At 36.6% G+C, this 15,187-nt stretch overlaps 1 protein-coding gene and 1 non-coding gene across 2 annotated transcripts; both read right to left on the reverse strand.

Moving 5' to 3' along the window:
* Nucleotides 1-472: 472 nt before the first annotated feature.
* LOC125343603 (peptidyl-prolyl cis-trans isomerase A-like) lies at nt 473-1,177 on the reverse strand. The gene has a single exon (XM_048336101.1). It carries the CDS (start codon nt 1,164-1,166, stop codon nt 681-683), a length of 486 nt encoding a protein of 161 aa, XP_048192058.1. The 5' UTR covers nt 1,167-1,177; the 3' UTR covers nt 473-680.
* Nucleotides 1,178-5,093: 3,916 nt separating this feature from the next.
* Nucleotides 5,094-5,220, reverse strand: LOC125344412. Its single transcript, XR_007209533.1, has one exon. It is a non-coding gene; the product is annotated as a small nucleolar RNA SNORA40 (small nucleolar RNA).
* Nucleotides 5,221-15,187: the final 9,967 nt, after the last annotated feature.

Genomic DNA, 15,187 nt, shown 5'->3' on the forward strand with positions numbered 1-15,187 from the left:
AAAATGTCTAAGAAATATTTTGCGTGTAGTAAACATGTATTATGTTTAGGTTAATAGGCACTATCTTAATTGTAGAAAAGCTTTTTTTAAAGGAAACAAGGGACACTCTTTAGTTGCCATTGTTGCAGTTTTCCTTCTCTTTTTCTTTTGTATTGTTTGTTTTGTTTCTATTTGGGGGGTAGGGTGAGCACAAAAAGGGTGGAACAAAGATGTACAAATTAAACAATGATACTCACAAGACTATAGAAAATGAACTGGATATATTATGGGTGGGGAGGGGAGGGGAAGATTGAGAGACAGCAATAGAAAAGGGAAAATGTTTCAAAAAGAATCGTAGTGATTGTACCTGATTCATGTAACTGTAACTTCTCTGTATATCAACTACACAAAAACAATTTTTAAAAATAAAGAAAAGCCTTTTGTAACTAACAAAATAGGGTATTCTTATCTAAAGTCTAATTTGTTGACTGTTTAGTTTTTATTCATAATCATAAACTGAACTCTGCAATCCAACTAGACTTGGAGGGGAGTAAGGAAAACATGGAACCCAAAGAACTGCAGTGAGAGCACAAATGGATTACAGGGTATTTGCAAGCAGATGGGGTGGAAGGGTGCTCTCCAGAGCTACAGAAGGAATGGTCTGGTGGTTATGATAAACCAAGTCAAATGTGTTAGAGTTGTCAGCAGTTGGTAATGGTGACCTTCTTGCTAGTCTTGCCATTCCCGGACCCAAAGCCCTGCATGGCTTCCACAACTTCCATGCCCTCTTTCACCTTCCCAAACACCACATGTTTGCCATTCAACCAATCAGTCTTGACAGTGCAGATGAAAAACTGGGAACCATTTGTATTTGGTCCAGCATTTGCCATGGACAAGATGCCAGGACCTGTATGCTTCAGGATGAAATTCTCATCTTCAAATATCTCTCCATACATGGACTTGCCAGCAGTCCCATTATGGCATGTGAAGTCACCACCCTGGCACATGAATCCTGGGATAATCCTGTGAAAACAGTAACCCTTAAAACCAAATCCTTTCTCTCCAGTGCTCAGAGCACGAACGTTTTCTGCTGTCTTTAGAACTTTGTCTGCAAATAGCCCAAAGGAGATGCGGCCCAAGGGCCTGCCTTCAGCGGCAATGTCGAAGAACTCGGTGGGGTTGACCATGGCTGGCAGCTGGTAACTACAAGTGGCAGCGGCGTCTGCAAAGCTAAAGTATCAATTCTTAAATGCTTGCTTTGTCCCAGTTTTTCCTTCCTGCTCAGCTCAACAAGTTTTATAGTTCACTTTCACCATAGTGTCTAGTGAGTATCACTGCTGCATTTGCTCACCCTTTGCCCCAGCATTTCTGCTACCCTTCCCTTCCCCCAAACTTACGTAGACAAAAGTTACAAAAAACAGAAACAGTGACAAAGGAGAAAAAAACACAAAAAACAAAATAACAAAAAACCTCTTGTTTCCATTTCTTGGTGTTCATTTTGATAAATATCATTTTATATGATCCTATGCACATAAAATTGAGCCTTTGTGGTCCTCTCCTAAGAATACCCTACTTTGGTCTCACTGTGTAAATGTCTACAGTCCTGTATATTTATCATGTCCAATTAATTAATACCGAAAGGAATATGGTCATAGCCCATAATGGTAGACCATTTGTCCTGTATGTACAAGGCTTACAGTACAGTATCCAGGACTGCAGTAATGATTATAATGATAATAATAATTGTAATAAAATAATATAAGGATTCCCAAAAGAAATGAAATGGTGCTCATTATAGATTATTTGTATATAATGTGATCATTTATACAGAAAAGGCAATAGTTTACTTTTACATTGTTAGAAACATCAGACTTGGGGCTGAGAATGTGGCTTAGTGGTAGAGTGCTTGACTAGCATGCAATGAAGCCCTGAGTTTGACCTCAGCACCACATAAACAGAAAAAGCCGGAACTGAGGCTGTGGCTCAAGTGGTAGAGTGCTAGCCTTGAGCACAGAGAGGCTCAGGGACAGAGTCCAAGCGCTGAGTTCAGGCCCCAGGACTGGCAAAAAAAAAAAAGAAAAGAAACATCAGACTTGTATGCAGCAATAATCGCTTTATGTTAGATTAACATACAAGTTTCATTAGCATTTCTATTTACCAGCAGCAAACAATTAAAAATGTACTTAAAGAAAAGATGCAACTTGCATTAAATAGTATCAAATTGTCATGTATCTAGAGATAAATCTAATAAATAGTATTTAAATTTCTCTGTGAAATTTATAAAAAGTAATGAATAAACATTTTTAAATATATAAAGAAATGAAATATCTTTTTAGAGAGGAATACATAATATCATAAAGATTTACGTTTCCTCAAATGTGTCTAGAAACAAAGTAAAATAATTTCAGCTTATATTCACAACCTTTTTCCAAGTAGCTTGGGAGTTGTTAGTTTTGTATGGAATATAAAAGGGTCAATAATAACCAGAATACAACTGATAACAAAGAACAAGTTTCAAACATTTAGCCTTTAAGATAGCTGGAGTTAATTAAAGGGGAAAGATATATACAATCTGAACAGAAACTAGAATAACCCCATGATTTCCCTCATTTGTAAGAATTAGTATATATCTAGGATAGTACTAACAGAGGATCATAATAGCTCAATAGCCATGTTCATATGATCATATAAAATGATGCTAATCAAAATGAACTCCAAGACATGGAAACAAGAGGGGTTTTTGGTGATGATGTTGTTGTTTTAATGTACTGTATGAAGTTCTTTCTTTCTTTTTTCTTCCTTTGTTTTATCCCCTATAGTCACTATATTTGATTCTGGTACCCTGTGTCTTGTACATAGGTTTATCTGATTTGAGGAAGGGAAGGGGAATAATAAACTGATGCAACAAAGGACAAAGGGTGTACCAATGCAAGCACAATCCTCACAAGACGTTAGGTTGAAAAAGAACTCTATAACTTGGGAGGGGGGCAGGGAGTAGAGTCATGGGGAGGGAAAGTGGGAGAAAAAGGAGGGAGGGGTAACAATGTTGCACAAGAAATGTACTCATTACCTTAATTATGTAACTGTAATTTCTCTGTACATCAAAATAAAATAAAATTTCAAAAAGATAGCTGCAGTTACTACAAAGCTATAATATCAAAAACATTATGATTTGGTGCAGAGTTAGTTACGATGACCATATCAAAATCCAATTCACCCATAATATAAAACAAAGATGGTACATTTACTGCTTAATAAATGAAGCTGTTAAGACAGTTACCATAAAGAAAAATTAAAACAGCCCTTCGCTTCATATCATATAAAAAACTCATCTTCAGATAGAGTTTAAAAAATTGAAAATTAGAAGAAAACTTTAAAATTCTTTGTACAAAAACAGAAGCATATCTTTTAGTAAGGCAGAGAAATTATTTTTAAAAGACACTAAAAGGTCAGTAAGTCTGACTATATTAATATCCATCAAAAATACCTACATAAAGTAAAAGGAGAAGACATATTCTGGGAAACTATACCCAGAAAATCTGCAAACAAAAGATATTGGTATTAAATAATAAAGAAATTCGGGTTAGAAATGGGCAAGAGACTTTTCACAGAAGAGGAAATACACAGAACTAAATTATTTACAAAGAGAATTTGACATCAATAGTGATTGTGTAAATAAAAAATCAATGCTTTTATACAATGCCAGTTTATCCACGTTACTAACTAAAAAGTAGAAAGTGTAACAATAGAATAATATGACTTACACATCACTGCTGAGATGAAAATTTCTGCAACCTCTTTGTAAAACAGCTCAGTACTACCTACTAAATTTGAAAATTGACATAACTTGTGGATAAGTAATTCCACTCCCACATATATACCCAAAGTAAATTCTTGTAGGTATAACTGAAAATATAAACAAGTACATTCATGGCAGTAGTACTCACAACACAAAAACCTTGGAAACAACCCATGAGAGGGATGTTTAATGAAAGAATGACTAAGCTTCTGTATAGATGCTGTGGTTTGATTAATATAAACCAATCAAAATGACTGATCTCTAACAACATACCACATACCTATGGCTTCTGGCAAAATAACGTTAAGTAAAACAAAAATAAATCCCAAATAGTGCATGCATCACAGCATCCATTCTGTAAAGTAAAACACCGTTAAAATTTAAAGTATATTTCTGGAATATATTTCCATGCAATCCAACTATAAAAATAGGACAAGGAGAGGGGAAATAAATAAGGCAATATATACACTAGACATGAAAATATGTTCCTGAAGTCCACAAAAAAAGTAAAATGAATGAATGACTACAGAAATCCAATACCAGTAGAACCATAAAGGACCCAGGCTCCTCAGGAAGAGTTTTAGGCAGTCTTGGAGAGATTCCTGGTCTCCAAACATGTTGGCTGGTGGCAAAAAAATGAAGGAAGATGAAAAGAACATAGTCTTGTAACCAGTTGCAAAAAGAAAACTGCAGTAGTCCCCATAACTGCTACTTTGATCTCTCTTTCTCCCCCCCCCTCTCTCACACACACACACACACACACACACACACACACGAATATATATATATATATATATATATATATATATTCTCTTTCCCTTTCTCTATTTTCTGTAAAACACATCAGTAGTATTGATGTTTAAAGTTGTCTAAGTTACAGTGTATGAAGTATTTCTTTTTTCTTTTGTTTTCCTGCCCTATGGTTTAGCTCCTGTTATCACTGTATCTGATTTTGGTACCCTGGGTAGTGTGCATATGTTTATCTGAATTATGGAAGGGAACAAGAACATCAAAATGGTGAGACAAAGGATAAAAGGATAAATGCAACAGTGATATTCACAACACAATATGTTAGAAATTAACTGTATAACTCTAGGGGGAGGGAGAGATTGGGGAGGAAGGAAGGTGGGAGAAAAATGAAGGAGGTAACAAGTTTGACAAGAAATGATGTACTCACTACCTTTAGTATGTAACTGTAAGCCCTCTGTACATCGCCTTGACAATAAAATAAAATTGTTTAGCTTTTACATCAACTTTATTCAGATACAACCTCTGTGAGTTAACAAACCCCCACATTGCCAACTGTTGTAGGAATCATATTCCTTCTTACATGTACCAAAATCTCATATTCAACAATGAATTCTGGGTTGCAAAAGAGGACTTACTGTTTGCAGTTGTCTGTAAGGCTTTGTTACATAACTAAACAAAGACACACGAGTGCTCAATAAAATAAAACTTTAAAAATAAATTTTAAAAGATAAAGTGTAGTTGTAAAAAGCATTATAAGATGGATATGCATCAGTAGGTGAATGATGATACCCTGGATCTCCAGTTTAGGTAGAAGATGACCAAAGCCTTCAGTTATCAGAATGGGTTACATGATTCTTAGGTATTACCATATTGTCGTTGCTATTTTTGTTTGAAGGTATAGGAAAACAAATATGTACAATGTTTTGCAGCAAGAAAAGTGGTGAATCTGGTGAACTGAATTCATCAGTCACTTTTGCCTCCTTGTAGCCTGTCTTCCTATGCTGCCTTGCCTGGAAAAAATAAAGTGACATTTCTTATACTACTTTCTTCTTGTTTCTGGATGCAAATTAGGCTCCACCAATTAGATGTATTTTCAAGAGATTTAAAAGGCAGAAGTGATTTGAGGATAATTTTCCTGCAAATGTTGTTGCCAGTAAGCAAAATTTTTCAGTGTCAGCATTCCAGTGTCCGTTAATGTAGCTGGTACTGAGAAGCAATTGTATTGTTGATGGGGGATGTACTCAGCCATGATGCCCTGGCTCCAGAATCATGGGATGAAAAGATAGCTTTAGTAACAGTGGCTTCCCAATTCCTCAAGCAGAGGCATGAATGACTATGAGTCTTTGGAACAACAGGTCCAGGGGGAAGGCTCTGGTTCCCTGCCTTCTTGATGTAAGTGATGTACCATATCTTCTGGCAGCCTGATTCTGCAGAGGTATTCTGAGATTCATTTCTGAAAGTCTAGTTTAGAGTTCATTCCTTTAAGATCTACCAATATATTTGAAAAAGAAAATACACCTATTTCTTGCAATAAGTAGCTGAAACAAAAACACTTTTTGTTCCTAACAATTGAGTCCAGAATAATACACATGTGCTCTGGAGAAATAATTTTCTTCCTTTTTTTTAGATGTATTAATTTTACAGAATAATGGGTTTCATTCTGACATTTTCATCCATACATGTACTGTACTTCCATCATCTTCATCCTCATTCTTCCTTCCCTTCTCCCCTTCCTTTCCTTCTATTCCTAATGGGCCATATTTTTTCTTTTTATTACTGTATACTAAATGTATAAATCAATGGGCTTCATTGTGGTATTTTCACACATACATATCATAGCCTTTAATCACATTAACTCTCCCATTATCATCTCTTCTCCTTGCTTTGGTCCCTTTCCTCTTTCTTAATAGTTTCCCTTTTACTTTTATCTAGATTCTTCATTTGAGAGAAAGCCTGCAATGTATGTCTTTCTGAGTCTGGCTTATTTTAGCATGATGATCTCCAGTTCTATCCATTTTTTTCCTGTAAATAATGTTTTTGTCTTTCAGTGAAAAATAATTTTGTAAGTGATCCTTTTGCATATTGAAAAACAGTACAAAAGCCCAGATTAACTTTGAATTTCAGATGCTTGGCTTATAAAATGTTGAATTTAAGTTCCTTTAATGCCCAGCTTAACTGTCAAGCTTTTAATTATTGGGGCAAATATTTTCCATAAAATAAATAACTAACCATATGGCAAAGAAAAATCCTGCTCCAAATATGTAGGCATTTGTAAATTACCCCTGTCATTTAAACTAATCCTTTAAAAACTAGGAATTTTCCCTGAAATAAATCAAATTAAACTTCATCTAATATCAACTCATATTTATTGCAGACTTATTCTGAGGTTTTTGCTTCCTTGCCACAGCCTTTGAGCCCCAGAAAAGTCTCGTTGGTTTCTAAAAATAAACTGTGAGACTTTGTTTTGATTTATAGTTTTTGTTTTGTGCTTATTTGGGGGGATCGGGATCTTGCTTTTGCCGCTCAGACTTGCCTCAAACTCCTGGTTCAAGCAGTCCTCCTACCCCAGCCTGCCAAGTACTGGAATGACACTCATGCCATCATGCCTGACAACGTGAAATTTTTGTGATGGAGAAAGTACTCATCAGTGTATCTGCTGCTTTAGAAGGTACCATCTTCTAAGGATTTGAGTTCACTTCTAGGTCTGGTTAAATTACCATAGAAGTATCTTAAGCAATGCAGCCGAGGTAAATTCAGTAGTCAGTATACCACTTGTGTGGTGATAGGAAATACAATCCCATTCTAGGCAGAGAATGCTATAATGGCTTCCTATAATGCTGATGACACTAAATATACTAATTTCTAGAAACGTCATTTATCTTAAAACTTGTCCTTCCCTCATAGTTGCAAACTTCTATCCTCTGTTAACTTGTTTTCTATTGAAAGGTCTGAGCTGGTATCTCTGTTGTACCCTTCCTTTACAATCTACTCCTTTCTATTTTTTATTTTTTTGCATTTGACAGAGTGATCGCCGGGTGCCAGTGGCTCACACTTGAAATCCTAGTTACTCAGGAGGCTGAGATCTGAGGATTGTGATTCAAAGCTAACCCAGGAAGGAAGTTTGTGAGACTTTTATCTCCAATTAACCACCAGAAAACCAGAAGTGGCACTGTGGCTCAAGTGGTAGAGAGATAGCCTTGAGCTGAAGAGCTCAGAGATAGCACCAAGGCCCAGAGTTCAAGGCCCACAACTGAGAAAATAAAAAAGATAGACCACTACCTTTTACAAAATCTTTAACACTTTCTATCTGCAATTAAAACAAAAAAAAAGTCTCATATTCTGGGAAAGCCCATATGATCCTGGATGGTCAACTACTTGTCAATTGTCTAGCTTCAGTCTGATACTACTTTGCCACTTAAATGTCCTATGAATACCCAAGTCCTGTCTCCTCATGGTGTCAGCCATTTCAGTTGTTATTTTCTCTGCTTGAAACACTATCCTTTCACCTTCGGTATAATTGATTCCTTCTCAGTTTTCAAGGTCTGAAATGTAACTTCCTCAAGAAGGTTTAATCTCTGTGCTTTTTTTCATGATTCGTATGTTTTGTTCATATACTTGTTTGAATTTGCTTTTTATCTCTTTATTCTGCTAGTATGTAATCCCTATGATGAGAAGAATGCAAGACTTGGATTACCTCACATGCATAGGTCACAGTGGGGAATCTCAGGCTCCAGTGTCTGCCTTAAGAGAAGCGGGTAGATCGCAGATTCTCCAATCTCATGGTATTTCAAGTTGAACCAGGAGCTGATCATCCCTTCCCTACCAAAGGGAAGCAGGTTATTCTCTTATTCCTCTGTCAGAGTAGTGTCATCAGGGTCTAGTGGTAATCTGAGTCTTCATCCTGTCCAGGTATCAGTGAAACTGGAGGAAATACAAGTTGAGGCTAGTAAGAATCTTCTTTCCCTTTTCCTTGGTGACAGTGAGGCCTGTATCTAGCAGCAATAAGCCAATATAAAGCAATACTAATTGGCACTCTACTTTGCACTTCCATTGAAGTCAGAAGAATACAATGGGGAGGCAAGCATCACCATCTCTTGTGCATCAGGAGACTAAATCTGACTGTTAGGTTGGACTGGTTGACATTCTACTTCTTCCTTCTCCACTGGCCAAATGGGGGGTTAAAGTTCATCTCCCAATGCTGCAGCAATACAGCACTGTGAGTCAACCTACTTCACCCAGCACTGCAGTGTGGTGGAGCCCAGAAAGGAGGTGATCGTACATTACAATCTTCCAGAAATCAGGGCCCCACTTTCACAAGAAAGTTTGACTTCACAATATATGTGTACGAGGTACTATCCAGTGGGGTCAAGGGGAAAACTAAATATGCACACCCACTTAATGCTCATGCTTCACATTAAAAGGAAATTATATACTAAAAAATCTAAATGGGATCCAGTCTCATAATATCAAAATTATTCAGGACAAAATAGAGATGCATTCATCATAACACTAAAAAAAGATACAGAGCAATGTGCTTTAAAACTATAAATAGGGTAGATTCCAAAAAACAATCATTTAACCCACTACAAATTAAGAGGAACAATAATAAAAATAAATAATAAAATGCTATCTATTAAAAGAACAGTAAAGGAATTCCATGGATGAATGCCTGAAAAATTGAAAATGTAGAGGAAATGGTCAGTTTGAAAGACACAATGCACCAAAATCCATAAGAAAATAAGTAAAAGAGGCACTGGTAGAGATGTGGAATTTGAAAGAAAAGGGTGTAAGAAAGAGTAATGAAGGGGATGAATATGATCAAAGTATATTACATGTATGGATAAAAATATCTTAAAGAAAATCATTATTCAGGCATCATAAAGAAGAAGGAAATAAGGTCATTTAAAGGGAAGTGGATGGACCTGGAGATTGTCATATTAAGCAAAGCAGGCTATGTTCAGAAGGACACAGATAACGTGTTTTCACTTCCAAAGGGATGCTTGACCTAAAAGATAAACATGTACATAAAAATACACAATCAAAAATACATGTGTACATATGTAAATACATTTTGTATATACATATAACATGGTTTTAATTATGAGGCTGTTTGAGGGTATTAAATTTTGGGGAAAAAAGAGAATGCTAGAGAGGAAACAATGCTGAAACACATTGTGTCTGTGAATGAAGATGGCAAAATGAAATTCACCAAAAGCTATTGAACAACAGGGTAGTAGGGATGACGAAAGTGAATATAAGTGAAAAGGCCAATCTGATTAAAATACTCTATATGCATGTGTGAAATACTTTGAACAATTAATCTCCAAAAACCTGAATTACAGTAAAATAAAATAGGTCCTGTCTGGGGTGTGTCTAGTAGTGGGGGGAGAGAGTGAAACAGGGTGAATATGGTCGAAGACTTTATGTACATGTGTAGAAACAGATAGGTGAAGTTGTTGGGATTAATTTGGGAATAAGAGAAGGAGGTCCAGGAGGAGCAAGAGTGAGAGAGGAGTGAATCTCATCAAAGTGCATTGGAAACACACAAACACACACATACACACACACGTATTTATGGACATGTGAAAATGTAATCCCCTTGTACAACTGCTGTTAATAAAATGTGTAAAAATATTTTAAAAGAAAAAAATCTACAATTAATACAAATAAATATCAAAGATATTTGGGACATCTAGAAAAATGTGAATATAGATTGGGTACAGTCAGTATTTAGGATAACATTTTACCTCTACCTCTGATCTACTGTTTACTGGCAGTAAAACAATCAAGTATGTCAGTGTAGCAGAATATTTATCTTTAATCTAGGGGTAGGTATGTAGGTATCAATTACACACTTTTGTCTGATTTGGCGAAAAATTTTACTCAATATAAAATAAGAATAAAAATAAGTATATATATAGACTTCAAATAGAGCTCTGTCTCTGCAATTGAGTTGGTAATAGTGTATATGTGTGTGTGTGTGTGTGTGTGTGTGTGTGTGTGTGTGTGTGTCCTGGTCCTAGGGCTTGAATGACCGGAGTGCTGTCCCTGAGCATTTTTTGCTCAAGGCTATCAGTTAAGCTACAGCTCAATTTCCAGATTTTTTAGGTTAACTAGAGATGGAGTCTCATGGACTTTTCTGCCTGGAATGGCTTCAAACCATGGTCCTCAGATCTCAGCCTTCCGAGTAGCTACAATTACAAGCATGAACCACCAGTACCCAGCTGATAATAGAACTTTAAAAGGAAAGCCTTGGGCTTAAATGTTTTCAAGTGCAAATTCTACCAAACAATTAAAAAATAAATCAAATCAATTCCCCACAATTTCTCCCAGGAAACAGAGGCAGAGGAAATGATGTCCTAATACCCAAACCACATATAGACATTATAAAAAGAAGAAAAAAGCACAGAGCAGTATCTCTTTCGAATAGATACTCAGAAATCCTACATAAAGGGAAAGTTGCTTTCAACAAGCTGGATGAGACACTGATTTGAAAATGGTACCCTAGATATCTTTCCCTGATAAATGACAGCCTCATGACACATAAAGTAAAGTAAGCTGTAGAAACTATGTTGGAGGTCAGAGCAAGATGGCAGCTGAGTAAGTTTACCTGGTGAATGCCTTTCCACAAAACATGTTTAATAGGTATTCATGCATCCAATGGATTTCTCAAAATCTAAGGAAACCATAGTGCTTGTTTCAGTATAACAAATGAAAATACATATTGAATGATGTAGGAAAGAAGGTGTTCATGTCACCCCTTCCCCAACTTCAAGCAATACAGCAGCATAGAAAGATACTTCCACCTTAGAGAAGGGAAAATTATGTCCAGGATTTACATTTGAAACTCAATACTAGGCCTGCCACAGTAAAACCCAGTGCCTGGCAAACCCCTTGAATCTTACTGCCAGGCAATATCTGCAGACAGAGCAGCTGGAACTGGTAAGGCCAGGAAGCTGTCAACTACCTTTCTTCCAAACTCATTCTTCAGCCTCCACATATTGTGGAGCAGAGAAAAAAGTCTAACATAGGAATTTATCTTGAAAATCAGTGCCAGGCTCTCTGCAATAAGAAAAAGCACCTGTAGAAAGCAAAGGCTCCATAAAGAGGCCAAGGCTTACAAACGGATCCTCCACACACTACACTAATTCCAGATATGAATCCAAAAGCCGCTTCCCAGTAGGACAGACTCAAGCTCCATCTGACAATGTTGCCATCTGTGTAGTTGGATATGGGACACACCTCACCCAGGGACAGTTCAGGCACCAAGAGCTATGAGATTTCGACATAACAAAGCAAAGCATTGTCTTTGATCACAAGGGACTGCTTCTACTACCTAATTGCTATGCTTAGTCAACATAGCTATCTATAGACTAGTACCAAAAGATGGGACTTTAGAAATACCACAGCATCATACAGGAAAATTTATACCCTAGTTGGACAGATTCAAGCTTTGTTCTGTATTGCCACCAGCTGTGATATGGGCTTTGGTTAGCCCTTGAGACTATGCAGGTGCTGTGGCTATGAGATTCAGATATGAATCAATTTAGCATCAGCATAGTAAAGGACTGCCTTCACTAACACTTCTCCAACCCCAAGTAGGATAGCATTGAAACAAGATCTCATTCTCTGATGTAGAACACAAGTGAATAAGTGTAGGACATTGCTCTCAAACTTACTGCAACTTAACTCTGGGCACATCTCAATGGCACACATCCCCAGGTGTGTCTCTGGAATCACTCCAGTGCCAAAACAAGAGTCCCATCAGCACTACAGCAGTCTTGGCCACAAGCCCATCTCAGTTATAGGTATCCCATATTAGAGTAAGGGTCTTGGTGCCAACCCAGTGTCATGCTGGTCTGGGAGAGTGGGAATGTGCTCAAGTTATGACTCTATACCAAGTAAGGTAACTCTGATGTGATACAGGAATCTGGAGGATGTGGGAATCCACCCTCAGTTTTTATCCAAGCCAGGAAGAGCCCCACAATGCCTCATTACATGCAATAATGGTGAAAAAGGCATTTGAGCTCTGTCAGAAACCAGAGATTGGCTTGTAAGTATAAACTACTCCTTGGATTCATTTTGAACAATGCACCAATTGTATATTGGAGGCTAACTTGGGCTTGGTTCAATCCCAAGTGCTGAAAGCATGGTAATATGCTAACACCAGAATCCCAACCAATGCACACCTGAGTACCATCCAGTACTGAAATCACGGAACTGACTTCAAGTAACAAGGAGAAACTTGCTTATATTTTCTGGAAAGACAGGCACAAGTACATACATGTTAGATAGACTGAATTAAATACTGACTCCAATGCCCATCTAACATTGCACACCAAAAGCTCCAAAGTGTCCAGGGACCCATGATATCACCTATTGGTGAAAATAAGACACTGAAACCTGACAATATACTAGCCAGCATGGAGAACTCTTTGAAGGCAAATTCAAAACAGCAGTATTGATGAAACTGAATGAACTTCAAGACACAGAGTAAATTTTCAGTACTTTATTAAAAAATCATATTTGGGAGAAATTGTTCAAAATCAAACACAGGTCCCTACAATGAAAACTAAAGTCAGAAAAATTACAAACTTCACTAATAGCAGAATCCATCAAACTGAAGAATTAGTAAACCGGAAGACAGGCTCTGAAAATACATCACTAGAAAATGTATTTTTAAAAAAAGAATAAAGAGGATTGAAGAAACCTAATAGGAACTTTAGGCTGCTATTTAAAGAAAATACTCAGTGTATTAAGATTCAAACAGGGCTTGAGAATGCCAAAGTGAACTTAGAGAAGGTAAAAGAAGGTCAAAAGTCACTAGTCAGATTTAATTCAACCAACTCTACTCCAGGGCATCAAGCTTTCAAGGTGAAAGATAAAGTATCTCAAAACTGCAAGAGAAAAGAAGCAATACAAAAGTGTCCCAATTCTTCTGACAGCAGGCTTCTTAGAAGAAACTGTACAAGTCAAGAAAGAGTAGCATGAGACTTTTACATTTCTGAAGAAAAAAAATTGTACGAAGCAAACTTATCTTTAGAAATGGAAGAGAGTTAGAAAACTAAAAGCTGAGAGAATGTATCTTTACCAGATCTATCCTGCAAGATATGTTCTTGAATCTCAAGGAGAGATATTGAGTAAAAAATATGAGAAGGTATAATATTCATATATAAAAAAGTAATTATGCAAACCCAGCGTGTTCTAATATAACAAACATAGTATGTAAATAATATCTAGGCTATAAGATTTTTAAAAAATCTGAAAAGGGACTGGGTGTGGAAGCCTACAAATGTAATCACTACTACTAGAGAGAGGAGAGAGAGAGAAAGAGAAAGAGAGATTGAGAGAACCACAGTTCAGGGACAGCAGGGAAAAAAGTTAGTGAGACCCCCATGTCAACAAAACTGGGAATAGTAGAACCTGCCTGTAGTCCCCACTATGCAGGAGGCATAAGTCAAAGAATCATAGTCCAAGTTAGCCTGAACAAAAGACATGAGACTCTATTTGAAAAATATTTAAAGCAAAAGAGCATGTGGCTTCAGTGGTAGTTTGCCTGCCTAGCAAGCATTGGCCCTGAGTTCAAGACCTAATGTAATGAATAATTAACTATTAGAATTGATATTATTTTATATTAATAAATTAAGAGACAATCTAGAAATATGTACAACAAGACATGAGCATTTAACTCTATGGAAGATTGGAGTGCAAGTGTACAATTGATTGTAATTTCTCTCTTTTTTTTAAAGCCAAAAATATCCATTTAATGGGAGCATCCTGCCAAGGAACAGCAATGGGGAATTTACTAGAATTTAAAATATATAAAACAATAGGTTGAGAATAATCTATACGTACAAGTTGGGTCTCACTAATTGTATACTCAATGACTTTTAAGGCCTCAACCACTTTAGGTGTAAGAAGTCTTGCAAAGGCTGGGAAAAATTCGCCTGTAAAATCTGGAAAACAGGTTGTAACTGTTTGGAAGTAATTTTTTTCTTATTTATTGTCAAAGTGATGTACAGAGAGGTTACAGTTTCATACGTTAGGCATTGGATACATTTCTTGTACTGTTTGTTACCGCCTCCCTCATTCCCCTCCTCCCCCTCCCCCTTTCCCTCTCCCCCCATGAGATGTTCAGTTGGTTTACACCAAACAGTTTTGCAAGTATTGCTTTTGGAGTCGTTTGTCTTTTTATCCTTTGTCCCTCAATTTTGATTATATATCACTCTCCTTTATCATTATTATCATCATCATCTCATCATCATAACCACCTTCTTCTTCTTCTTCTTCTTCTTCTTCTTCTTCTTCTTCTTCTTCTACTACTACTACTACTACTACTCATTTCTCTCTTTTTGCTTCTATTCTCATCTTTATGATTATTTTAAGATGATATTACTTCAAATAGCTTTGTATAATCAAAAATATGTTTGTTAGAGCATCACGTTGGCTTCAAAGCAATACACATCTTTCTCAACCTATGGATATACGCGGGGATAGATCATATGACAGGTCACAAAATAAGTCTCAACAATTGGTAAAAGATGGGAATTATATCAAGTATATTTTCTAAACATAATGCAATAAAACTAGAAATGAATACCAGGAAAGTACTATGAACTATTAAAATATGCAAATTAAACAACCCAATTTTGAACAACC

This window comes from Perognathus longimembris, chromosome 28 (assembly GCF_023159225.1).
Source record: "Perognathus longimembris pacificus isolate PPM17 chromosome 28, ASM2315922v1, whole genome shotgun sequence".
Classification (NCBI taxonomy): domain Eukaryota; kingdom Metazoa; phylum Chordata; class Mammalia; order Rodentia; family Heteromyidae; genus Perognathus; species Perognathus longimembris.